The sequence below is a fragment of the Phasianus colchicus genome, chromosome 20 (genome assembly GCF_987193195.1).
Source record: "Phasianus colchicus chromosome 20, bPhaCol1.hap1.1, whole genome shotgun sequence".
NCBI lineage: Eukaryota > Metazoa > Chordata > Aves > Galliformes > Phasianidae > Phasianus > Phasianus colchicus.
In genome coordinates this window covers 822,967-850,526 of record NC_143455.1, presented here as the reverse complement: position 1 = coordinate 850,526, position 27,560 = coordinate 822,967, and the positions used below count along the sequence as shown (strand labels likewise).

At 40.5% G+C, this 27,560-nt stretch overlaps 1 protein-coding gene across 1 annotated transcript; it reads left to right on the top strand.

The window, feature by feature from the left end:
- Positions 1 to 4,460: 4,460 nt before the first annotated feature.
- On the top strand, positions 4,461 to 19,884 carry LOC149915333 (myosin heavy chain, skeletal muscle, adult-like). The gene is made up of 38 exons (XM_090122121.1): positions 4,461 to 4,664; positions 4,753 to 4,896; positions 4,994 to 5,150; positions 5,721 to 5,748; positions 5,847 to 5,958; positions 6,051 to 6,143; positions 7,229 to 7,292; positions 7,385 to 7,483; positions 7,577 to 7,680; positions 7,763 to 7,901; positions 8,155 to 8,273; positions 8,366 to 8,515; positions 9,407 to 9,577; positions 10,434 to 10,740; positions 10,861 to 10,937; positions 11,457 to 11,544; positions 11,627 to 11,744; positions 11,832 to 11,955; positions 12,039 to 12,175; positions 12,278 to 12,533; positions 13,790 to 14,032; positions 14,206 to 14,382; positions 14,468 to 14,613; positions 14,702 to 14,792; positions 14,879 to 15,268; positions 15,414 to 15,540; positions 15,747 to 15,865; positions 16,157 to 16,353; positions 16,661 to 16,844; positions 16,923 to 17,088; positions 17,261 to 17,385; positions 17,722 to 18,030; positions 18,174 to 18,377; positions 18,601 to 18,726; positions 18,812 to 18,982; positions 19,069 to 19,173; positions 19,315 to 19,410; positions 19,714 to 19,884. Exons 1-38 carry the CDS (start codon positions 4,461 to 4,463, stop codon positions 19,867 to 19,869), a joined length of 5,823 nt encoding a protein of 1,940 aa, XP_089978247.1. The 3' UTR covers positions 19,870 to 19,884.
- The last annotated feature ends 7,676 nt before the right edge of the window (positions 19,885 to 27,560 follow it).

Sequence of the window (27,560 nt, the reverse complement as noted above, 5' to 3'; positions counted from 1 at the left end):
TGTTTGCTCTCCATAGAAGTTCAGCAAGCATCGATGAATGTCAATGGGTGCCATTTTTTCCACGTGCAAGAATTCAGTGACACACCTTTGCTTCATAAACACTTCTATGTCAGATGCCATTTTGTCAGGATACCCCCTCTGCTTCCATCCGTCATACAGCAACAAAATGTAATGGAATATTGGCAGAAAGGTTCAACCTCTACTTCCATTCCTCCAACATCTCCCTCTTGACATTGTGAACCAATATAATATAAAACAGGAGACATTTCTTTTGGAGCAGCCTTCATAAAATATATAATATAATTAAAGCATATAAGCAACAAGCCGTATTTTTATCAATATTTTTATTTGAATAAAGAAGAAGGCCAAAGGAAGATAAAAGTAATGGGGTATTTAACCCTGTTTTTCTGAGCCTAACACCTCATCCTGGTTCAATGGGAGTGATTGCAATTCCCAGAGAGTTCCCAAGATGTTTGTTAGAGCTTTTTAATGAAATTTTACTCTTTCTGTGTTTCATCCTGGAAAACAATTGGTCACAAATGTATGTAATGAATAAGACATGAAGTGAGGGATATCTGTCTATGGTAAGAGAGGTCTTACAGAAAGATGAAAGAGATATGACTCAGTTTTTCTTTGAGCTGAATATCTGATTGCAACTCTACCCATTCCATCTGAAAATTGGCAGGGAATGCATTTATGTCAAAAGCATTGGGCAGGGGTGGCTGCAGAAACGGCTGGACAAGGCCACTGTGGTCATGGGCTGTGGGTTGGACATGCCTGCAATGTCACCCTTACCTCTCTACTCTTTAATCCTTACCCATAAGCCCTCAGTTAGTTTCTCACCATGAAGAATCTCATGGTATTTTCACCGGGCAATAAAATATTGGTAAGTGCAAAGAAATGTACATTGGAAAAACAGCTCCATTTTACATAGTTGATGGGCAGCCATTAAATCCATGGACTGCAGTATTAACACTACCTTTCATCAAATCTTGAGAGAGATAATACAGAAGTATAAAACTACTGGGGAGAATGAAAAAGCTAATGCAAAGTAAATAATTAATTCCATGCAAGGAGAAATTAAATAGATCACCACTACTTGCCTTGTTATGCATAATACTTCTATCATGAGAACAGGGACATCACAAAAAGAAAATATTTTTCAATAAAATCATTTAAACTGTAAATCTCATGGTCAGAGGGCAAGTAAAATTGAACCTGAAGTGATTAAATCAAATGAAGAAACGTCTAGCAAACACTCCTGAACACAGTCATCTGTCCTACTATAAATCTGTAAACTCAAGATTTCCAGGATGTTGGAAGATACACAACAGAATACTATTTTTTATTTATTCTGAGATGAAATACAGCTTAATGAACACTTATTTTGGTTTGAGGTGGCAATTCTATCTCACATATTAAGGTAAATTATGTTGCAGCTGGAAGAAGTAGAGTAATCTGATTAAGTGCAGCCAACAATAAAATCCACTTCTCATATCCAAAGTCTGTAAGTGGAGAGCTTTGTAAAAGGACAGCTGTCATTAGACTTCTGCTGCCCTCAAGAAAAGGTTAAGGTATGCATCCAAATGTCACCCTGCTTGCCCAGTGAATGATTGTCCCTGCTGCCTCAGATTCATGGAGCATCCATGGCCTACAGTTAATAGTAGTTGCTCTCATCCCTCAAGTCAGCATTAGCTGAAATTCTCTCCCTAAGAATCTTCTCATATTATTTATAGGAGATTTATCCACATAGCTAGAGCAAGACCAAAAATTTCTAATTATATCTAGCAACATCACTTTCCAGTTTTCAGTTCGTTCAGTTTGCCAGACAATGCTTTGCCAAAAACAAGGTTTGCCAAAAATGCTTTGCCCAAAGACAGAGGAGGTATCTGTAGCATGTGCTGACCAGACTCTATAAAAGATTCCTTGAAGCTCTGCTGTCCTGTCTCCAGAGAAAACTTCATGGTGAGTGCCTGTGACTTGCAGAAAGGGACAGTGTCCCTGCATCCCACTGCTGTCTTGGTATATATATCTATGTTTGCAAGCATTTAAAGTCTGTGACATAAAGCACGTTTGTATTTCAACTTAAACTGATTTATGAAATTCTATGCAATGGTAAGAAGGGTCTAACATTTCTGCTTTACAGCACTGATCATCTTCCAGCCAGCACAAGACCTTCTTGTGTCACAAGAGGTAAGAGCCTAATTTACTCACGTTTAAGGAACAGTCAAAAAGATGGAGGACTTCTGTAGATCTGATTTTTTTGTTGTTTCTTGGTCGTGGCAGATTTCTGCGCAGTTGCATGGGCAGTTGACAAAAGCCCATATATTCCTGTCCACTGCCCTGTTATGGTAAACACAGCACATTTATGGTTGAGCAGGCTAGGCTGCTCATGGCAAGCAAGCTTTTCGAAGTGTATGTGCTTGAAGCTATTAGCCACTGTTGCCATGCCAGGAAATGCTTCCTGGGGATTCCTCATGTTTAATAGTGGATCAGTGGAGAAAATGGTCTGTTCTGGCATGAAGTCAAGCTGGACAAAGCCAGCCAACAGAACAACTAATGGCAAAATCTTACAGGTTTGCAATAAAATGTAGGAATTATTGTGCAGAACATACACTGTACATTGGCCAGAAATTGCTATGAAAATGCCTACCAGACCATACTGTGGGGTTATAATCTGCATGTGGTACTTGTACTAGGAAACCTGGTAAAAAAGCCAAAAACAACTAACATACTTAAAAAAAATCTGTAGAGATATCTTTTTACTTTATGGCTGAAATTAAACAGAGTAAAATGGGGGCTCAGCATGCTATTAGGAATTGTGCAAAGTGTTAGCATTTGGTTGATTCATTTCTGCAACTAGAAGTTCTAACATAACATCTAAATAAATTGCCTGTCTGACTTCCTAGGAACTCAGGTGTTTTCTATTACTAGACATGCAATGTTTCCTTGGGAACTCAATACTTTCAATATCCATTTTGATACGTAATTTCTTGAACTGAAGCTGATGATTTTTTAATATAACTATTCTCTGATGATGCAATATTTTAACTTACTGAATTATCCATCCTTATTTACTATTTGCACTATACTATTTTCCAGAGGTAAATCTCTTGTAACTGTCAATGAAATAACAGTGAAGATTATTTAAGGTGAGATTCACATTGAAATTTAAGCATGAGATTAAACAGGAAACTGTAACTTATACATGTATTTTCTCAGATGAAATATGGAAAAAGTCTTACTTTGTTTAGATGGAACAGATCTCTGAATTTTCCTGTATGATTTTTTTAGAACATTGACATTGCCTCCAATAAATTAACAACCAGAATTGTTTCTAAATAGGACCTAGTAAATCTCTCAATTTAAACACACAAAAAAGTTTTTTGTAACTCTTAAACACCTAAAGGAGACAATTTGATAAGCAGGGCTCAAGTCAGCACTGACTTGTATGGCTGATACCTCAGCTAACATTCAGAGTTTATGCAGAACTCAATTCAACAGTAGGAAATGTGTTGAACACATCTTACTCATGCTTGATAATCAGAATCTATACTAAAAAAAATCAAGATACTGGAGTCCACGCTTTCTTTAACCTGAGGTAGTTTGACTTAGCCCCACTCATGTTTTTAGAAGATTGCCCTCACCGTGGGTTTGGAAAGCATTCTGTATCACAGGATCTTTCTACAGGAGCAAATGCACCACTGTGCAACCAGGGATGCAACATCCATCAGTATTGCAGGAGGACAAGCAGGATGGATGTTGCTTGAAGGTACAGTTGTTTAGAATCTGCAGCTAGTGTTTCTAGTCCTATAAACAGAAAGACACACAGAAAGAGAAGTTGTACATATTATTTCAAAGCCTGAATTTACAATGCAGGAATCCTTAAGAAACTTGTGAGGAGCAAACTCCAGCGAATGATTCAGAGCACCAGCAATAAGCATCAAGCAATAGTTAGTCCTTGGAACACCTTCTGGATTCACCCACCTCTATTTTGTGTGTAGGCCTGTATAGTTGTTAGTTTGGGCATTTGGTTGGGTAACTCCAGATAGGTGGTATGAATACACGCCTCACTGTGATGCTTTATTTCTTTATTGGAACCCAGTGCTTGCTGAAGGACACAAATTATTTTAAAAATACTTTTAAATTGTTGAGCGTATAAAATTACAGATGCTTTATTGATGTTGATTTCATCACAGTAGCCTGGTAGTATTCCTCCAAAAGTACTCTTAATTAAAAATTTCCTGGTGAAATCCAATACTGTATCTGCTTTGCACAGAAAAAAATGGACCATGGACAGATGTTATGAGAGTATTCCCAGCCAAATAATTCGATGATGCAGTGTCGAATTCTATGATTCCAGAAAATTGAATGGCAACCGAAATTGTTGACTCATTTGGATAACATATCTGCTCTTCCATAGAGTTCTCTGCTGACAAGACCCTTCATAAAGTGCCGCCATGTCTTCAGATTCTGAAATGGCCATCTTTGGAGAGGCCGCTCCCTATCTCCGAAAGTCAGAGAAGGAAAGAATCGAGGCCCAGAACAAGCCTTTTGATGCCAAGACATCTGTCTTTGTGGTGCATCCCAAAGAATCCTTTGTGAAAGGGACAATCCAGAGCAAGGAATCTGGGAAGGTCACTGTCAAGACTGAAGGTGGAGAAGTGAGTGAAAAGAAAGGCTGGGGGACACCATTTGATGTCCACAGTGGTCTCTGAGCTGACATGCAGGGATTTGTCTTTTCTTTGGCAGACTCTAACTGTGAAGGAAGATCAAATCTTCTCCATGAACCCTCCCAAGTATGATAAAATTGAGGACATGGCCATGATGACCCACCTCCATGAACCCGCTGTGCTGTACAACCTCAAAGAGCGTTATGCAGCCTGGATGATCTACGTAAGTACCAGCAGCTCTCTTCCTTGGGTAGCGTAGCTGGGGAGGACTGCTGTGCCAGGCTGAGTGGAAGCCAACGTGCCATGTCCCTTCCTCACAGACCTACTCGGGCCTCTTCTGTGTCACTGTCAACCCCTACAAGTGGCTGCCGGTGTACAACCCGGAGGTGGTGTTGGCCTACCGAGGCAAAAAGCGCCAGGAGGCCCCTCCACACATCTTCTCCATCTCTGACAACGCCTATCAGTTCATGCTGACTGGTGAGTGGTACTCAAAGTAAATGTATTAAAAAGAATTTTTCTGATAAATATGTTGATATTATTTTAACACTCAATCTGTGCTTTATTTCAGTCAATTGTTGCTGGCTTGAACAGGGTTTTTTTTTTACATCATTATTTCTAAAAAGAAGCTATAGAACCACAGCTAACATGTTATGGGAAACAATAGGCAGAACTTACAAGTCAGGAAGTCATGAACTCCATATGTTGTATGAAAATCCTGCATCTACTGTAAATGCAGTCTAAGTAGCAGAAAATTATCAAAACTATCAAAATTAACAGAAATGAAAACCGTTCTCTCTACTTCATGCAGGATAAAATAGACCATAACACTGCAGTATGGAAGAAAAACACAACTGTTCAAGATTCTTTAAAGTTTATGGAAAATTATTAATTTACAAAGAAATGAAATTGAATAAACTATTCATAGTAAAAAAAAAAAAACAACCACAAACATATTTTTTGTCAGTGGAATTTAAATTTATAGCACTAATTTTCAGTTTTGCTATGTTCTCCGTTTAAAAAATATCTTTCCTTTTGCCTCTTTCACAGACCGCGAGAATCAGTCGATCCTGATCACGTAAGTACGCTCCCTGCTCGGGTCCCTGCGGGGCTGCCCTGTGCCAGGGGACCTTCTCCCTGACCTCACGCTCTCTGCTTCTCTGTTTGGCTGGACAGCGGAGAATCCGGTGCAGGGAAGACTGTGAACACGAAACGTGTCATCCAGTACTTTGCAACAATTGCAGCTAGCGGGGAGAAGAAGAAGGAGGAGCAGTCCGGCAAAATGCAGGTGAGCTCCTACGATGGACAGACTAAGAACTCAGTCTTTAATTGCTACCTGGATCAAATAAACACTGTAAATGAACAATTATTATCTTGTAGGGAACGCTTGAGGATCAAATCATCAGCGCCAACCCATTACTGGAGGCCTTTGGAAATGCCAAGACTGTGAGGAATGACAACTCCTCACGCTTTGTAAGTTTTTGATCAGAGATTTTGATATTCATGGGTGGGCATGGATATCAGAATAGGAGCTGTCACTTCAGAAGTGACATGATAGGATGGATGTATTTCTTGAACTAATTGATTCCTCATACTTTTTTAAACAAAAAGCTATCTAATTCTCTAATTAACTATGTAGTTGTTTTACACAGTTTAGAATTGTCTTTACATGAAGTGTTTTACAGTTAATAAATGTGTAAAAAGAGGCATCATTAAAATATATGCAAATGTATTTATTATTGAGTATTTAGAATTTTGTATATATATATCTAAATACACCCCTAGTATCTGTCATGCAGACTGTTGATATAAAATTGTGTACATTTTCTATAATGCAAAACTAGAATTTTGTATCTAATCAGTGAAATATTACTGTCACTTTTGTTCAATACAGTACTGTGCAGGTTAAGTAATTTAACACTTCAGACCTTGATACGAGCTGAGAGATAGGACAAACAAGTTTTCAAGACATCGTATAGCAAACTGAACTGCTCTATGACATATTTGTAGCACTTTTCATTCAAAAGGCTTATTAGTAGATAGGCTGTGAAATATCCTTGAAAAATTGCAATGCCAATCCACGGTCCCAGCTTCAAATTCTACATTTTGTGTACTTCCACTATTCAGAGGATAAATACTACCTTCCATTTTCCATAAGATAAAAAAAAAAAACAAAAAAACCCAAAAAACACACTTATTCCATGAGTTCTTTTTCTATATCCATCTGAAGCATAAATGACAAAAGGCTGTTAATAATTTTCCCACTCCTCTGCAATGAGGGATATCTGGGCCTTTATCTTTATCTTACTTTTGACAGTTTTTCCTGAATTTCATTCTTCTTTCGCTTGTGGTGGGATTTCTTTGGTTGTGTTTGTTTGGTAGCTTTTGGTTTCTTCTTCTGTTTGTTTGTTTCTGTTTCTGTTTTAAGTGGGGATAAAACTCCAAAAAACAAACTCACAGAACTTCTTAGTTCAACATGTGCCCTTTGTGAATAATACTGTTACAAGATCATGGTCTTTCCTAGTGAAATCTCAAGGTAAATTTTTTCCCCTCAACAGGGTAAATTCATCAGAATCCATTTTGGGGCCACAGGCAAACTGGCTTCTGCTGACATTGAAACTTGTAAGAGATGCTCCTGGCCTGCTCATATTCCTTCCCAAATTCCCACCTCCATGCCCTGTCTTGTACCTAACTCTTTCTTCCTTCCTTGTCAGATCTGCTGGAGAAGTCCAGGGTCACTTTCCAGCTCAAGGCTGAAAGAAGCTACCACATCTTTTATCAGATCATGTCCAACAAGAAGCCAGAGCTAATTGGTAGGAAATACCATTTTTTTTTTAGTAAAGTTTTAACATAGTTAATATTTGTCTTCACTCTTATGCCCAGATATGTCCTATTCCCTTTTACAGACATGCTCCTCATTACTACCAACCCGTATGACTACCACTTTGTGAGTCAAGGCGAGATCACTGTTCCCAGCATTAATGACCAGGAGGAGCTTATGGCTACAGATGTAAGTTATACATAGAAATTTTAATACATTTATTAATACATTTAATATATGTGGCATTTACATTCACTGAATCTGTTGCCAGAGTGCCATTGACATCCTGGGCTTCACTGCTGATGAAAAGACTGCCATCTACAAGCTAACAGGGGCTGTCATGCACTATGGGAACTTGAAGTTCAAGCAGAAACAGCGAGAAGAGCAGGCAGAGCCAGATGGCACAGAAGGTACTACTAATATGGAGAGCTGCCAATAACAGAAATAGTTACAGAACTGGCAGGTAGCAGTCAGGTATCTTGCTCCAATTCACTTTTATGAAGACATAAATCTCAGTTTCCACAGTAATCATATTTCTAAAATTTCCTTTAAGCTACCGTAAGTATTGCAATTAAAGAACTTAACTTAAAGTATTTCGCTCTTAGAGAAAATCCACAGTTCACTCATCACTGCCCCTGTATCGCTCTTTTTCTCTGCATACAGTTGCAGACAAGGCTGCCTACCTGATGGGTCTGAACTCAGCAGACCTGCTCAAGGCGCTGTGCTACCCCCGTGTCAAGGTTGGGAATGAGTATGTGACCAAGGGTCAGACTGTGCAGCAGGTAAGAAACAGCTGATGACTGGGAACCTCTAGAGTACTGTACTTCTTGCTCTGGGTGGCATTCTGCTCCTGCTACATTATTCTCTCTTCTAGGTGCACAACTCCGTTGGTGCTCTGGCAAAGGCTGTCTATGAGAAGATGTTCTTGTGGATGGTTGTTCGCATCAACCAGCAGCTGGATACCAAGCAGCCCAGGCAGTACTTCATTGGTGTCCTGGACATCGCTGGCTTTGAGATCTTTGATGTAAGAAAGTCAGAAATAACAGTAAAATCTTTAAAGACTACTGCAGGTCATAAGAAACTGGAGATGTGTCGCTTTTATTCTGTTTTTTGAAAACCACCTGTTCACTTACAATTTCAAATAAAGGTCTGCTTTTTACTGCAAGCAGCATATTTCCAGTTTTCTGGAAATGCTTGCCTTTTTGAATATGTCACAGCTTTTGAATATGTGACTGCTTTTTCTCCATCTCACAGCACTAGCCTTAGATATTTTTCATGTAATAGTATCCTGAAGAACAAAGGAAAGAAATTGCATTGCTGCCTTCTATATAGTTGCCAAAAATGTAGTTTTTCACTAGCTAGAGCTTCTTATTAAAGATGAAATTCCACTGACAAATAGCATACAACATTGCAGACTGTCTAAATAGAAAGCTAAACCTAAGTCCCGTACAAATTTGTCCCAACGCTTTGAAAAGTGGGCAATACATACCCTTTGCTTTTGAAGACCTGTAATGTGATTCCAAGAGGAGGATGTTACTGACTTCCTTCAAAGCAAGCAGAGAAGGTGGGCAAGCATGGTTTGTAAAAATAAAAGAACCTGAGTGCAGGTAATATTGGCAAACACTTGTAACATCTAATATGTTTTGTTAATTCAGTAGGAAAATATACATAATACCAACAAAAAAACAGAAACAAAAAACAAAAAAACAGATGTAAATTGAACATTATTAGGGATAAGATTACTAAATTATTTTGAAATTTGCTTTAAAAATAACAGGCACAAAACAAAACAAAACCAAAAAACAACAAAACCCAGAGATGTTTATACCATAAAAAAAACCCTTAATCTAGACACACAGGAATAAGCTCTACTGAGAGTACTTCACCTTGACAAGTAAATCTTATTTTTGCACAGTTCAACAGCCTGGAGCAGTTGTGCATCAACTTCACCAATGAGAAACTCCAACAGTTTTTCAACCACCACATGTTTGTGCTGGAGCAAGAGGAGTACAAGAAGGAAGGCATTGAATGGGAGTTCATTGACTTTGGGATGGACCTGGCTGCCTGCATTGAGCTCATTGAAAAAGTACGTTCATTATATCTAAGATGGTTTATGTTGTTTGTGGCAGAATTCTAGGGCGTTTCTTCAGCATCAGTTTTTTGCTCTAGTTCAGAAAATAATTTTTAAGGAAGAACAATTTGGTTACAAATTAAGTACCTTTAGAATATTCATTAAGTACATTAGTAAACATTTTAAAAAACAAACTGCAATTTCACTCATTTGCAAATAGAATAATTAACATGTTTCACACATAAGTTGATATGTAGGATTTTTTGTAGCATATTTTTAAGTTTGCAAAGATAAAACAGTTTCTTTATAGAAACTCAGGAACTTTTATTTTCAGCATTAGGATTATGATCTAAATATTAATGTTGTGATTTCACAAACACAATTACTAAGTAAAACCAGATGTGCACATAGAAAAAAGGTATTGGATGAACAGGACCGAATAAATATATAACTGTAAGACAAAACTTTTTGTGTAATATCCTCTTCTAATGAAAAGACAAGGATATCTCATCAAAATATGATTTCAGGAAGTATCTAAAGCATCTGTTGATCTGTTGAACAAATGTCAAATTTAATTAGATAATTTTGTCTATATCTTGTTAACTAGAGAAAGGCTTGATGCAAAAATAAAAATCTACTTTTGATCCATTAGAGTTTTCAAAAAAAATTAGAAAAATCTGCCTCTTGTGATGAGATCAGTTCTGAAATACAACAGTTCCAGATACTAGAAATTCACATTTCTTTCAAAAATGTATGTCCAAAGCTTAAAAAAACTCGGATCCATTTCTCAAATTCCCATGCTTTACACCAATATCCTTATGAAAGCAGATTTATATTTTATCTCTATTGTATTTACTGCTGTTTCTTTCAGCCCATGGGCATCTTCTCCATCCTGGAAGAGGAGTGCATGTTCCCCAAGGCAACTGACACCTCTTTCAAGAACAAGCTCTATGACCAGCATCTGGGCAAGTCCAACAATTTCCAGAAGCCCAAGCCTGCCAAAGGCAAGGCTGAGGCCCACTTCTCCCTGGTGCACTACGCTGGCACAGTGGACTACAACATCTCTGGCTGGCTTGAGAAGAACAAGGACCCCCTGAACGAAACTGTCATTGGGTTGTACCAGAAATCATCTGTGAAGACACTGGCCTTACTGTTTGCCTCTGCTGGTGGAGAGGCAGGTCAGTTCTTCTGAAATATCAACTCTTTGGTGTGCAGTGATTCTACAAAATTCAGAATTATGAACTGATCTGAAAAACATAAAAAATATAAAAAATATTTTATTATCTTTACTTTGTCAGAGGCTGGTGGTGGTGGTGGCAAAAAGGGTGGTAAGAAGAAGGGGTCTTCTTTCCAGACTGTCTCAGCTCTTTTTCGGGTAAATTTGTTTGTTTGTTTGTTTGTTTTAATCTCTGCAAATTAGAATTAAACTAATTTTGCACCAGTTTCAGGCAAGTACATACTCATTATTAGGTGTGTGAACCTAAGAGTGAGAATCTATGCTTTCCTTTAAAAAAATACCAATAAGTATAAATTTCACAAATGTTATTTCACTGCCTTTTCTTCTTTATTTTCTGTGCACATTTATGATATGTTTCCAGCACTCTTCAGGTGACCCCCAGAATTTGTTTCAAAATTTCACTTCTATTCTCTATGAAGAATTTTATTTTATCCATGATGTAGTAAAAACAATAATTATGTATTGTCTTAATTTTTTTCATTTCCTTCATGTTATGATTAAGAGATTTAAACTTTTTGTTAATAAGATTATATAGGAGATTTCATTAAATTTAAAGTTTGGATCTGAAAGCTACATTCTCCAAAGATTCATTATATTCTTTTCACCTATATACAGAGTGTGTAAGTAAAAAATTTTAATCTACTCCTGATCCCACAGGAGAATTTAAATAAGCTGATGACCAACCTACGGAGTACTCACCCTCATTTTGTCCGCTGCATCATCCCAAATGAAACAAAAACACCTGGTAAGATGCTCCCACAGAGACACTGAAGTCATCTCCCTTGGTGGTGGAAACAGTGGTATTCATTTGTAAAATTAATTGTTAGGTGCCATGGAGCATGAACTGGTGCTGCACCAGCTGCGCTGTAACGGCGTGCTGGAGGGGATCAGGATTTGCAGGAAAGGATTCCCCAGCAGAGTCCTCTATGCAGACTTCAAACAGAGGTAAGAGCACTCTGCCTTTTAGCATGACTGTAAGTAATGTTGAGATTTGGGAAGAATGGCCTTACCTTCCTCTTTCGCTTGTCACAGGTACAAGGTGCTTAATGCCAGTGCCATCCCCGAGGGACAGTTCATTGATAGCAAGAAAGCTTCTGAGAAGCTTCTTGGGTCAATCGATGTGGACCACACCCAGTACAAATTTGGTCACACCAAGGTACCAACTCTCCTCAACTCAGTCCCTGTATCTGTGTTTTGTTCTACCTGATAGTGATGCACTGCAATGTTCCCTTTTTTCAGGTGTTCTTCAAAGCTGGGCTGCTGGGACTCCTGGAGGAGATGAGGGATGAGAAGCTGGCACAGCTCATCACTCGCACACAGGCCAGGTGCAGGGGCTTCCTGATGAGAGTGGAGTACCAGAGAATGGTGGAGAGGAGGTAGGTGTCTCCCATCTTCACTTACAGGCACTGTACTTTGGGGAAAGTCCTAGTGATCATATCATACAAAATAATCAAATGTACGTTTTAATTATGCTTCAGAGAGTCCATCTTCTGCATCCAGTACAATGTTCGTGCATTCATGAATGTCAAGCACTGGCCCTGGATGAAGCTGTTCTTCAAGATCAAGCCCTTGCTGAAGAGCGCAGAGTCTGAGAAGGAGATGGCCAACATGAAGGAAGAGTTTGAGAAGACCAAGGAAGAGCTTGCAAAGTCTGAGGCAAAGAGGAAGGAGCTGGAGGAAAAAATGGTGTCCCTGCTGCAGGAGAAAAATGATCTGCAGCTCCAAGTGCAGGCTGTGAGTATTGCCATTTATTTTCCATCCAGAAAAAGGGCATGTAAATTCAGATTGCTCTTTCCCAACATGACATTCAGATTATATATGATGAAATGTGAGCTATTTAGTGAGGTAGGCATCATATTGATTGTGAAGCTGAATAAATTATTGTCTGGCAATGGCCTGGTGGCCTCTGATATTCACTGAAAAGTAAAAGGTAGCTTCAGACATGAGTCAGTTCTCTTGCTTTATGTGGAGGAAGACATCTACAGCTTGTCAATATGAGATACTCAGTGAGTCTTGCAAGTTACAGATTGGTGTCACCATGATCTAAAGTAAACCATGAATTCATTCTGAATATTAAATTCTAGAGTTCAAACTGACGGTTGAAAATTCAGCTGCTCCATAACTAGTTGTTATTCATTTACTGAGAAGTGGGGAAGTATAGTTTCAAACTTGCTTCAGCCCAAGAAGAAACGAATAGAGAATTCTTGCTTCTGAAAAAATCTCATCTACCAGGGTTGTTGAAAGGTGTTTTACTATGCACTGGAGAGTTCAGTAATCCCTGGAAAAGTGAAAAGAAGCACCCTAATGCAGACAGATTTTGAAAAGATGAAAAGGCTCATGTTTCCTTTAGTTATGTAATTTTTAGCATTTACAGCATATTTTTTCTCAGTCTAAACGAGAAAAACACCAGTTTTGAATGTCTTACAAGTAAAGATGTCTGTCAGCTAAATCCATTTAGTAGAAAGCTATCCCAGTAAAATATCAAAGCCTGAAAGAATACAGAGCAACCTTAAATCAGCATTGAAAACTCCAGACACAGTGGTTAGAAATTCAAGCATGCCGCTATAAGGTGTGCAATAATTCTAAAGAGTGTAGAAGAGAGATATTCTTCTTTATCTAGCATTCTAAAGAACAGTATGTATTACTCTGTATAGCATTATCAATTACAAAAGGGAAGCTGATTACCATGTTTGAAGAAAAAAGCTAGTCCAGATGATCAACATTGTGATTTGTGTCACTGCAGGAGGTATCCACACAACTACCACTTCTGTGAGACAGATTGGAAAGAACTTAAAGAAAATCAAAATGATGCCTAAAAGACAGTGTGCATAACTTTCTTACAGATACAGAAACTGATAAAAGAGTTCATGAGTGGAACAGCGATTTCAAATGTAGCTTTTACACTTGAATTTACTGAGATAAAAGATTAAAAAAAAAAATTGTAGCTATTATAAAGCCAGAAAATAAAGATATCTTGTATCTCCTGATAGGAAGCAGATAGCTTGGCTGATGCTGAGGAAAGATGTGACCAGCTCATCAAAACCAAAATCCAGCTGGAAGCCAAAATTAAGGAGGTGACAGAACGAGCTGAGGATGAGGAGGAAATTAATGCTGAGCTGACAGCCAAGAAGAGGAAACTGGAGGATGAATGCTCAGAGCTGAAGAAAGATATAGATGACCTGGAGTTAACGTTGGCCAAGGTTGAGAAGGAGAAGCATGCCACCGAAAACAAGGTATGAGGCAGAAGTTGTCACTCACAATCCAATAAAGAACATTCTGTGTTTTTGTGCTTTTGGAATTACAGAATGTCTTGAGTTGGGGAAGACTCAAGAGGGTTATAAGTCCACATGTTACAGGAGTCTTGAACCTGCTTGCTTTAGTTGAACTTGCTCCCTTCTTATGAAAGGTGAAAAATCTCACAGAGGAGATGGCAGCCCTGGATGAGAACATTGCCAAGCTGACAAAAGAGAAGAAAGCCCTCCAAGAAGCCCATCAGCAGACACTGGATGACCTGCAGGCTGAAGAGGACAAAGTCAATACGCTGACCAAAGCTAAAACCAAGCTGGAGCAGCAAGTGGACGATGTAAGAACAAAAGCATATGGCTATTATAGGACAGTTGTGAAGATGAACATGTCTGGCAGAGCATTAATGATCTCATTCTGTTTAGCTGGAAGGGTCCCTGGAGCAAGAGAAGAAGCTGCGCATGGACCTCGAGAGAGCTAAGAGGAAACTTGAAGGAGACCTGAAGTTGGCCCATGACAGCATAATGGATTTGGAAAATGATAAACAGCAGCTGGATGAGAAACTGAAGAAGTAAGTGAGGTTGTGGGTCACCTGAGTGCTGGGCAGGTGCAGCTGGGAGTTTTGTTCAGGCACTAACATCATTTGCTTTGTGCAAAAGGAAAGACTTTGAAATCAGTCAAATCCAGAGCAAAATTGAGGATGAGCAAGCCCTGGGCATGCAGTTACAGAAGAAGATCAAGGAGCTGCAGGCAAGTCTCTGGTCCTTCCCTTCTGCCCTTCAGAAAACATCTGAAGGAGAAGGACATGGATGCGAAGGGTCCCTGATGTTCCCCAGGCCCGTATTGAGGAACTGGAGGAGGAAATTGAGGCAGAGCGAACCTCTCGGGCCAAAGCAGAGAAGCACCGAGCTGACCTCTCCCGGGAGCTGGAGGAGATTAGCGAGCGCCTGGAGGAAGCAGGAGGGGCTACGGCAGCTCAGATCGATATGAACAAGAAGCGCGAGGCAGAATTTCAGAAGATGCGCCGTGACCTCGAAGAGGCCACGCTGCAGCACGAAGCCACGGCTGCCGCCCTGCGGAAGAAGCATGCGGACAGCACAGCGGAGCTTGGGGAGCAGATCGACAACCTGCAACGAGTGAAGCAGAAGCTGGAGAAGGAGAAGAGTGAGCTGAAGATGGAGATTGATGACTTGGCCAGCAACATGGAGTCTGTCTCCAAAGCCAAGGTATATTATAGGTTTTATAGATTGAGTGCTCACAGGAACAGTCTGTACCTTGCTTCTCTTGAACACTTTGCAGACCATTATGAAGTAGTATTAGTTTTCTTTGAATAACAGTGACCCAGATTGTATTGTCTATGTTTATATGTAGGCAAGTCTGGAGAAGACATGCCGAGCATTGGAAGATCATCTGAGTGAGATTAAGACAAAAGAAGAGGAGCATCAACGGATGATCAATGACCTTAATGCTCAAAGAGCTCGTCTGCAAACAGAATCAGGTGAGACATTCACCACTCTAATGTTTCATTGTACAGTATCAGAAAGTTGGTGTAGGGGGACTTTTCTGTCCTTTCAGGATAAAATATATGGAAAGAGATCTTAAGTTTCTGTAAGCACTGCCAAACGTATTGTCTTAGAGCCCTAACTGTCCACAACACTATAATCAGTGGCAGTTAAAGGCCTATGTATCTACAAACTCTCCCAGGTGAATATTCACGCCAGGTGGAGGAGAAGGATGCTCTGATTTCTCAGCTGTCTCGAGGCAAGCAGGCATTCACCCAACAGATTGAGGAACTCAAGAGGCATTTGGAGGAGGAAATAAAGGTGAGGAGGTTTTCCAAAACTCTGCCTCATCCTATGGGTCCTCTTGACCAAGAGGGGCTTCAGACAAACATATAGTGATGGAACCAGAATGATGACATAGATGAAAACAGTGTGTCTTCCCACATTGGTTATGCTGCTCATTCACTGTCATCTTTTCATTAATATTTTTGTGAATGCTGGACACTTCCTTCTCCACTGAAAGGACTGTTTTAATTTCATAAAGAAACAATTTTTTAAAACATTTCAGTTTGGAAATTTCCATACATTTTTCAAACACTCTTGCTACTCTAGGCCAAGAGTGCCTTGGCCCATGGCTTGCAGTCTGCCCGCCACGACTGTGACTTGCTCCGAGAACAATACGAGGAGGAGCAGGAAGCCAAGGCTGAGCTGCAGCGTGCCCTGTCCAAGGCCAACAGCGAAGTGGCCCAGTGGAGAACCAAATATGAGACAGACGCTATTCAGCGCACAGAGGAGCTGGAAGAGGCCAAGTATGTGGGGAGAGTGGGGAAGGTGGGCAGAAAGTAATAACAAAAATTGAAAGTATATACACTGAAGTATTGTCAGGGAGAAGCCAATGCCGTGCTTTGGGACAGATGGCAAGAGGAGGGAAAATGCATCCTTTAATGTGTGTGGACTGGAAAATGAAAATATGCACAGAAGGCAGAAAATGGCAGACTGAGAACTAAGGGTTGTAGATTACAGACTATGGAGTGGCTAGGTACACTGTTAAGAAAAGCAACAGAGTATGATGTACTCTTTGTTTCCTGACTTTGGTATGCGCTTTCTTCTTCCCAGGAAGAAGCTGGCACAGCGCCTGCAGGAGGCAGAGGAACACGTTGAAGCCGTGAATGCCAAATGTGCTTCCCTGGAAAAGACAAAGCAGAGGCTGCAGAATGAGGTGGAGGACCTGATGATTGACGTGGAGCGAGCAAATGCTGCCTGCGCAGCTCTGGACAAGAAACAGAAGAACTTTGACAAGGTATTCTGGGCTCCAGGCCTGTGTTTCCTGGGCAGAACATGATTGCCGCATCCGAACTCATGATTTGCTTTTCCTCAGATCTTGGCGGAGTGGAAGCAGAAGTACGAGGAAACGCAGGCTGAGCTGGAGGCCTCCCAGAAGGAGTCTCGCTCCCTCAGCACAGAGCTGTTCAAGATGAAGAATGCCTATGAGGAGTCCCTGGACCACCTGGAAACGCTGAAGCGAGAGAACAAGAACTTGCAGCGTAAGTCGCTCAGCCTTTCCTGCTGTCGGGGCTTTCTCAGAAGCTTTCCTGCCCACCTCTCCACCTGGGTCTGTGCCTGCAGTGATGGGAGCAGGCCTGTTATGCTGGTGTCACAGGGCCTTTCCCTGTATGCTCCATATCTGACCATGTGATTGTTCCTTCTTCTCTACAGAGGAGATTTCTGACCTCACGGAGCAGATTGCAGAGGGAGGAAAGGCGATTCATGAGCTGGAGAAAGTCAAGAAGCAGATTGAGCAGGAAAAGTCTGAAATCCAGGCTGCCCTGGAGGAAGCTGAGGTGCATTCTTTTTTCCTTAATTGCTTATCTTCTATTTATTATGTACAACTGTTTATTTAACATAGATTAGAAACCTATCATTTTGAAATTATGTGCATGTAAGGTTAACTTCCAGGCATGGGGTGTAGGGTGTTAAGCATGATTACAGTCTTCCATTATATGGCAATACTTTTCTTTTTTTTGTGCATTGATGATGCTATGCAGTAGTCTCTATGGGATTTTAGTTTCTATGTCTTTAAGCCATTTAATTCATTAAATGTTTTTTTTCATTTATTTGGTGATGTTTTGATTGTATTATTTGTCTCGGTTTGTTTTGATTTGATTTTTTCTTCCTAGGCCTCCCTGGAACATGAAGAGGGGAAGATTCTACGCCTCCAACTGGAGCTCAACCAGGTCAAGTCTGAGATTGATAGGAAGATAGCAGAGAAAGATGAGGAAATTGACCAGCTGAAGAGAAATCACCTCAGAATTGTGGAGTCAATGCAGAGCACCCTGGATGCTGAGATCAGGAGCAGGAATGAAGCCCTGCGGCTGAAGAAGAAGATGGAGGGAGACCTAAATGAAATGGAGATTCAGCTGAGCCATGCCAACCGTGTTGCTGCAGAGGCACAAAAGAACCTCAGAAACACTCAAGGAGTGCTCAAGGTATGTCTGAACCAAAGATGTGCTCACCATTTTCTTATAGCGATAAACATTTTCCTGTCTTCTATGAGCTCCACAGTGATGTGAAAATAGGAAATAAGAAAACAGGAGGAACATGCCTCACAATGTCTCATATCTCCAACCAGGATACCCAGATACATTTGGACGATGCTCTCAGGACGCAGGAGGATCTGAAGGAGCAGGTGGCCATGGTGGAGCGCAGAGCAAACCTGTTGCAGGCTGAGGTTGAGGAGCTACGAGCAGCCCTGGAGCAGACGGAGCGCTCGAGGAAAGTGGCTGAGCAGGAGCTTCTGGATGCAAGTGAGCGTGTGCAGCTCCTCCACACCCAGGCAAGTCCATGGGTTGAAAGCATCTAATGATTAAACCTGTTTTAATTTTTTAATAAGTACATAACTTCAGCAGATCTGTACCATTACTATTATCAGCAAGGGTCATTCTTCATATAAAAAACTAATAGAACTCTAATTAAAAGCAGGGAAATGGTATTTTACTGAAAATAAGTGATGATATATATGTGTATGACATATATGCCGTGTGGTTTTTCTTCAACAGAACACCAGCTTGATCAACACCAAGAAGAAGCTGGAAACAGATATTTCCCAAATTCAAAGTGAGATGGAGGATACCATCCAGGAAGCCCGCAATGCTGAAGAGAAGGCCAAGAAGGCCATCACTGATGTGAGTTGGGGTGCTCCTTCACTGCTGATGGTGGATGCATTCTCCCCAAATATCTCCAGTCACAAAGTGATTCTTTCTTTTCCAGGCGGCCATGATGGCAGAAGAGCTGAAGAAGGAGCAGGACACCAGTGCCCACCTGGAGAGGATGAAGAAGAACTTGGACCAGACGGTGAAGGATCTGCAGCTCCGTCTGGATGAGGCAGAGCAGCTGGCCCTGAAGGGAGGCAAGAAGCAAATCCAGAAGCTGGAGGCCAGAGTGCGTAGGACTGGTGTTTGTGCAAGAGTGTGCAATCCCAGGTCAGAGATAGCAGGGAAGCTCCATTGATGGATCTCTCATTGCAGGTGCGGGAGCTGGAAGGGGAGGTTGATGCTGAGCAGAAGCGCAGTGCTGAAGCTGTGAAGGGTGTGCGCAAGTACGAGAGGAGGGTGAAGGAGCTGACCTACCAGGTAAGGCTGATGGCATCTTTGTGTTGACACACCCATCTGACAGAAAATCAAGGTATTTTTCCATGAAGTCCAAGAGGAAATGTCATTTTGTGGTGTGGGGAAAACCAATTCTCTCTCTTTTCTGCTTACCATCTGCTTTAGTCTGAGGAAGATCGCAAGAACATTCTTAGACTCCAGGATCTGGTGGACAAACTACAGATGAAAGTGAAATCCTACAAGAGACAAGCTGAGGAGGCTGTAAGTACCGTGCTAATGGGATCAAGAGTCATTTTCCAAGGGAGAATCACACAGTGGGTTATAAGCATGGAAACACAATTAAGTTTGTGTAGAGTTCAGTGGTCAACTGTGAGACAAAGTGTTCAATTTGACAGTGGTGTCATGAATAACTGAAATTGAGGAGGCTTATATTTAACCACTGATAGAGTGCTTATAAAAAGTACATGCCTTAACCTGGAAAAGACCTGATAGATCTCAAGATGTAGGGACAGGAGAAGTGAAACACTTGTCTTTGTTCACCACCAACACTCTCTCCCTGTACAGGAGGAGCTTTCCAATGTCAACCTCTCCAAATTCCGCAAGATCCAGCACGAGCTGGAGGAAGCAGAGGAGCGGGCTGACATTGCAGAGTCACAGGTCAACAAGCTCCGAGTGAAGAGTCGGGAGTTTCACAGTAAGAAGATAGAAGGGGAAGAGTGAGGATGTCATGAGGCAACAAAGTGGCCTTAGGAGTGCACAAAATGTGAACCTTCTGTCACTTTTTTCTGCTATGTCTTTGTAACCATGTCAATGTCTAGAGAATAAAGTCTGTAGATTCCTTTGCATACACAGCAGAAGCAGTAGTGCTATTTGTCAGAATTCAAGTCACTACAGTTACTAATGGGTGTGCTTTTTTCAAATGATGATTCTAAGAACAATTAATGTTATGGAGTTGAACTCTAAAGGTAACATTTATTGCCAACAGAGCAAGCAAAATTTTGCAGCACTACACAATGTTCCCCAACAATGCAGTTTTAAGTTAATATCTGAATTAGTTTCTGCAAGAATAAATGTTTAAGGGTAAATAGCAACTCTTTTTTTTTTAATTTTTTAAACTTGAAATGGGAACAACTCCAGGAACATGACAGTATGACAGGAATTTCCTAGCCTAACACTATGAGAAAACAGTGAAACACTGAACACGGTAGCCATTTGCACCTTTCTTTCACAGCTAAAAGCCAGTGTTCTTCAACCCTAACAGAGTAACAACTAAAAAGAAAAACAAACAAACAAAAAACACATGGGAAAGACAAAAATGAGGAAAATGAGGCTACGAAGAAAATCTTCAAGGCATAAATGGTGCTACTGACTGCAGCTTTTCTCAGCAGTGAAGCAAGAGGTCTACGAAGCCTTAGCAGACAGCACCTCTAGCTTGATTTACTCTGAAGCAAAGAGTAATGTTATCCGGGTCGCTTGTAAAGAAACGTTGTTGCTTCATTTACATGGAATAAGAGTTTTACAAAGGCAAGTGCCTGTCAGGCTAGTGCAGCACTGGACCCTGGTGCATTGTGTATCTGCAAAGGCAGGCATATGTAACCCACAGCCTATGGTCTGAATGTAGCCCAGCTCAGCTGTCCCTGCGGCCATCCCTGCCCCACACCATCATGGCGGCCCTTCCCCTCAGCACCAAGCAGACCTCACTGCACCATGAGCCCATCTGGGCTGAGCCTCTGTGATGGGGTGCAGGGCAGGGACAGCTCACCTGATGGCCAGTGATGGATGCATTCTGATACACTGGCTAAACACCATCCTGCAAGCAGCAAAAACATGCAGTTTGGTAAAGGAATTTGGGAATAGGTCTCAAGATTGCAAAAAAAAAAAAAAATCATCAATGTTTTGGTTTATTTGCAGCTCCATTTTCAGTCAACATAAATACATTATCTGCAAATTTTCAAATGGAATCTTTAGAGTTGGAAACAAAAATGTGACTTCACCAGGCCATTATCAGCTGTCTCTTACCAAAGAGAAATACCCCTCACATCACAGTCACACCTCATTCACTTTTGGCAGTGCATATGCTGATGAACAACTGTTCTGAAGAATGAAGCACAGGAGGAGCAAAATGTCATCAAACATCTCTGATGAGCACCTTGAGAGCTCACTAGAATTACAACCACTGCTATCAAACCAGCATGACCTGTTTGTTTCACAGAAACAAGGTCTAATATCCTACTAGTTTTGTGGGAGTTTTTGCCCTCTTTTTAATACATTTTAATAGACAAAAAAAAAATTAAAATAAGTTTTGTTACTTTTTATACATCAACTATATTGTATGATGAGGGCCGCTCTGAAAGTAATGCCTCCTGTTTTATCATGTTGTCACACAATGTCAGAGGCAGATGTTGGTGGGATGGCAGTAGAGGTTGGACCTTCCCACCAATATCCATTTACATTCTCTTGTTGTGCAGCAGATGGCAGCAGAGAGGCACTTTGGCAAAATGGCACCTGACATGGAAATGCATATGAAGCAAAGGCCTGGAATTGAATTCCTTCATGAGGACAAAATGGAACATGTTGGCATTCATTGACGCTCATGAACATTTATGGAGAATAAACAGTGGATGTGGACAGTGGATGTGGAGTGGCATACAGTGAATTCGTTGGTGTATTTCAGCAGTGATGACAGACAGTGACAGTGGGTCACCTCTGCTGTTAGATTATTACAAGTAAAGCATGCAGGCTTTTATTCATTGCTGGCAAAAATTCATAGTTGATGGTGGTGACAGTAGAAAACTTGTGTTATGTATCTGCTCAAAGTGTGTTATTGTGCTCTCTGTTTCTTTGGTAGTTTTTGTGGAAATAAATAGGAGGCTTTGGAACCAACATACGTGTATGCAGGACAAGAAAGTTCCACTTCACTCAGTGTGGCATAGGCAAGCCAAAAGGTTGGACACTCATGTGCTATGGGCATTACTAATGTCAGTACGTTCAGTACAGGGACTCTTTGTGCCCCCTGAGGTCCTAGCTAGCTCAGCCTCACTGTTTCCATAGAGTACTTCACAGAGCTGTGAAGCTGCTGGAGAAGGGAACTGGAGTTGCTGCCAAAGAGATGTGGAGGAGGGAGTGTGAGGAAAGTCTGACACTGACCACAGCCAGCAGTGTACTTGCAGCACCAGCATTTAGGATCAGGAAGCTCTCTTTCTCCCAGGTACACTGAGGCTTAGACCCAGGGAGTCCTCTCATGTTGTAACCAAATATGGATGTACTTTGCTAAGCAGCAACTAAATATATTGAAGGAGAAGATGACACCCTGTGTATGACTGCTCTTGAGAGACAGCATCTTTATGTGTGAAACTGTGAAAGCTGCATCACTGCCAGTGATATCTGGGATCCAAAGAAGGGAGACAGCCCCTCTCCACTCTCCCTTCCCCAGCATGCTCCAAAAAGAAGTGAGATTCTTTCTTTCTAGATACAGTCTTTTTTTCCACACATTGAAAGGCAGAAAAAGAACAACAACTTCTGTATTAAGATGCATATAACTCTAATCAAGATCTTTTCATTTTGATAATGCTATGAAAAACTTTTCCCTTGGATGGTAGCCCAAAGAATATTTCTACACTGTTCAGTTCCTCCCATATGAATGATAAAGCCCACAAAGCTGCACAGTGCAGAAGAACACCCTGGGTTAATCTCCATCCAGGCTGCATAGGGAACATCAGACACAGTGCCCTCCCAGAGGCTTGATTTCGTCCTTGCTTTTGTTGTTTTTTTTTCTTTTCTTTTTTTTTTTTTTTTTTTTTTTTTTTTTTTTTTTTAAGAGAAGACTAAGCAAACTAAACTTACAAATAAGGCTTAATTCTGAAATCAGCGTACTGCAACTGCGGATCAGTAAAACAGGCAGAAATATTTCTAGGTCCTTGAGTATCTTATTCAGCCTGTTGCTTGGCTAAAGAATACCACAATGGACCCAGGACCATAGTTTGATCACTAAAATCCCTCTTCCCCTTGGAGAATATTACAGTGACTATCCAAAACAAATTATGTGGCCCAACTGTGAAAGAGTCATGAAGCAGTCGAAAATGTTAAGGCTTCTCATCTGTCAGCAATTATGTCTTGAGAATTTGTTACTAAATGCTCAGGTGGTGAAAGGTAACATTACACGTTCATTGAATTATGACATCTCAATCCAGTTCCAAACTGCACATTGCACTGGGCTGACCTGGCCTTACCACTGAGCATCTCAGAAATGACTTCTTGTAATGTGAGTGGAAAATTAATGGCAGGGGTAAGGAAAATTAGTTACTCCTCCCTTTGTGATTTGCTGCCATACACGGAGGACAGGGGTCATTTTGTGTTGACACACTATTTCTGGAGTGAGGCTGCTTTGACCTGGTAAGTGCTGATGCAAAGGTAATTGATCTTGGAAAAAACATGATTCCTACCAGACACCTCTTGTCAATAATGCTAGATTCAGCATTCCTGTTCCCAAAGCATGTTCAAGACATGCACTCAGGCCACTACTCAGGCCCCATTAGCAGTGTCTTGTCAAAAAAATTCATTTCTCTCTATTGATGGAGGAAGACAGAAAAATAGAAAAGGCAAAGAAGAGGAAAAGGGAGAGAATGAGAGGGAGAGTGAAAGGTTGAGAAAGACAAATGCAGAAAGAAGAAAAGATAGAAATGCAGATGTATTAAGGGAGAAACAGACAGGAAGAGAGAGCAAGAGAAAGAAAGCAATGAGGTGAGAAAGAGGAAGGAAAAGGGAAAGATAGAAAACAGTCAATAAAATATCATCTAGCTGTTGATACGATACATGACCCCACATTTTGCATATGTTGCTTTTTATCAGCTTTGGGAACACAGCCTTGGCAGTGTTCATGTAGTTGGCTCACTGTACAGGTAGTGCTGTTCCTGTATAGAATGTGGCTTCAGTGGCAAAAGGTGAGATGAGAAGTATGGAGGAATGCAGAAGAGTCTCTTGGCAGTGTGTTTAACAACTGGACATATTCAAGAAGGGGGATCCACACTGCTTTTGTAAACCCAGTGTCCTTCCATCCATTTCATGCCCATTTCCTGACTATCTGAATACCTAATCATAAAATCATAATAGAATGGTTTCGGCTGCATGGCCCAAACTCCCCGTCACGGGCAGGGATACTTCAAATCTGTTTTCTGAATTTCTGCACACCCTGGCACTGCAGAAGTAATGGGCAGGCAGGCTGTGCCTAGAGACTCCTCACATTACAAGTCCCTGCCAAAAAAATTAATTGAAAACAACAAAGGGAGATACAAATTGGGAAAGCACTTGTAGGGAAGTGGTAGTAGTTAGCATGTGGGACACTCCTGGGATAGTTGAGAGGGTGGGTGTAAACAATGACACTGCACAACATACTTTCATTTTGCAAGCTGGTAATGCTTTTAGGTATAGAGTCTGAAGTGATCTTGATGGCAGATACTTTAATGAGTGAAGAAAGCATTACAGTTTAGGTCAAGCAGGAAGTTTTCCTTTCCTTCAGTGCTTGGAGATGTTAGCACTTTCATCCTCTGATGGCATATGAAATGACAGCATTCTGAAATACTTCTTTATGCTTGTTCTATCCTGAAAGAGACCTTTCTTGGGTAGCTACGAATCTGGTCTAAAGGATGGACTGTATCCACCACTGCAATAGAAAAGTACTGAAATCATATAAGTATACCATATAAGTAAACAATCAGAATAAACACAGGAAAAGAAAAAAAAAGAAAAAAAACCCTACTTTCTGGGGGTGATTTGAGGTTGTGGATGAACCCTCATGGTAATTACAGAAAAATCATGGAATCATAAAATGGTATGGGTTTGATGAAAAAGGTAATACAAGAACATCCTGCAATAGTTCTCTAAGTCAATGCATAGCACCTCATTCTATTGTTAAGAGATGCTCGGAGTGGTCAAACTTGTTTTATGATCAAAAGTAGTATAAAACTATATCTGAGAAGAGTACAGCCATGGCAGAGATAAGGGATGAAATGCGTGTCCTTTGCATTCACAGGAGGACATCTACATCAAAGTGGTTGGACTAGACAATCTTTGAAGGTTCCACCAATTGAATGATTCTATTCTATTCTATTCTATTCTATTCTATTCTATTCTATTCTATTCTATTCTATTCTATTCTATTCTATTCTATTCTATTCTATTCTATTCTACTCTACTCTACTCTACTCTACTCTACTCTACTCTACTCTACTCTACTCTACACTATATTAATTATCTGACCTTATGGCAACTCTGTTATCTGTCAGAGATTGCAACCTCAGACCTTTTCTGGTCTATTCACTCTCTCATGCTAACACTATGGTAGTAAGATGTGCCTTTGCTCCACATCATTCTTGTTGTTCAACTCCTTCAACCACCTGTTGTCACTCTTTTTGCCTGTTCTACCCAGAGACTCCTAGTATTCCCATCCCCCTCCTCTGTAACAGGAGTTCCTCATCTCGTTTGGTCAGTGGTGGAAGGGACATTCTTAATGTCATGTCCTCATTCAGAACTCACTGTCCTTGACGTTTACTGAGAAGAGAGAAGCCCAGTACCCGTGCAATTTTTACATTCATTTAGCCCTTGTCCAGGTGCTGTTTTAAAGATGCTTTTCTATGTCACGATTAAGTGGTGCTCATCTCCTTCTAGGAGTCATAAACATTATGTTTGAAACAACACACAAACTTAAGTAGTAGATTTTTCTATACTATGAAGTGCTACCACAAATGCACAGCAAAACTAAATCTTGAAGCAAAGTCAACAGAGTTGAATTAAGAGACAGTGAGATCATCATAGATTTTTCATGCTTTGGTGCTTAGTTCAGAGCAGTCTTCAGAAGTGATTCTTAGTCCCATAAATGACAGCTTATCTTTGCCATGTGAAAAGACACAAATGCCCCAAATTGCCCTGCACACATTCTCCCCAAATACGTTCAAATTTCTGATAGTTCTGTCCCTCAGTCTGTCCTCCTCAAAAGTTAAGTAATTCTTCTAGTCATATCTCATAGTCCCTATGAAATTAATTTATTTCTTATTTAAACTGCAGAAACACTTTAGACTAGATACTTCCCAAAGCTAATAATAAAAGCATGCACTTCATTAGTCAAGAGGAGATATTTTAATAAGGAAAACGTGTCCTACCATCTCCAGAGTCTGGTGCTCAGCTGCATCTTAGTGTTGGGGCGTGTTGAGATGAGAAGTCTTTCTCTGAAAGATCAGTATTTCAGCAATTCTGCTTCTTCGGTGCTAACATTCCTATGTGCTCTTGTTTTACACAGAGGACAGCAGAAATGCTGCGGCACGGCAGGCTGGGCATTCCCTGTCAGCTGGTTCATCAACTACTCCACAGGGTTTACTGATCCCTCTAGCCCTGCTCATACTGAGAACGTGGCTGACAATAGTATTTGCAAGCTGCAAATCCCAAGGGGAATGTTTTTCAAGTAAAATGTTGTACCAAATAAGCCATAGATTTGTATGATCTGGCCACTTTTTTTTTTTTTTTTAATTCTTCACTCGTCTGCCTGACAAGACTTCTGTCTGGTACAGCTAAGCGCAAAGAAGAATAATACTGTTTGTTAAGGGGGAGTAAAATGGCTTTTGTGTGTAAGGCTGATAATGACTGACGACACAGTGGTTCTTATGCTGATTATTCAGAGTAGCCTACTCTAACAGCAAAGACCCAGCAACCAGAATGATGTTTATTAATGGAATCAAGAGAAACATTATTTTTAACTTATAGCCGTTTATGGAGCCATTTTTAGATCTTTAGATAACTTGACTCACATGGGAGGTTTCTTGTGGATTTTTTTTTTTCTTCTTTTTTTTTCTTTTTTGGTGCAGTGAAGATTTCAGGCACATTTAGAAAGCCAACAGATAGTCATGGTGTAAAATAAGAAAAGAAGGCCTCTGTAGAAAAGTTGTTTTTTCATTACAGAGAAATAGGGACATTACCACAGTTATTCATAGAGTAGTTTTCAGGACAAATACAAGAATAACAATGTACCAGGAATAGACAGTACTTGCCACAATATTGTTGAATGAATTAAACTGTGAAGAAAATTATTTCTTTTCTAAGACATATAACTAATGTTTAAATAAATGCCAGAGAAATGGAAATGGTTAAGTGGAACATCAGGCTTTAGGAGGAGCTCAGGAGTGAATCCAAGACTACATCCAAGCAGCTATGAAGTCTATATCAATAAATACTGCTAAAAATTAGAAAATAAATAAACTACATAAGTACCAGCACAGCTTTTCTAAAATAAATTCATGGCTGCCAAGTCAGAGAGCATGGGCAGAAGAGTGTCTGAGTCACTGCTGGGTGCCTTGGTGCTCACATGAAGCAGTGCTAAGACTGCCCTGTTCCTCCAACACTCCAGATACTGATAGATACTTGTC

Coding starts and splice junctions, on each gene's coding strand:
- LOC149915333 (XM_090122121.1), top strand. CDS start 4,461: ATGTCTTCAGATTCTGAAATGGCCATCTTTGGAGAGGCCGCTCCCTAT. Junction 4,665..4,752: donor TCAAGACTGAAGGTGGAGAA/GTGAGTGAAAAG, acceptor TTTCTTTGGCAG/ACTCTAACTGTGAAGGAAGA. Junction 7,293..7,384: donor TTCTGCTGACATTGAAACTT/GTAAGAGATGCT, acceptor CTTCCTTGTCAG/ATCTGCTGGAGAAGTCCAGG.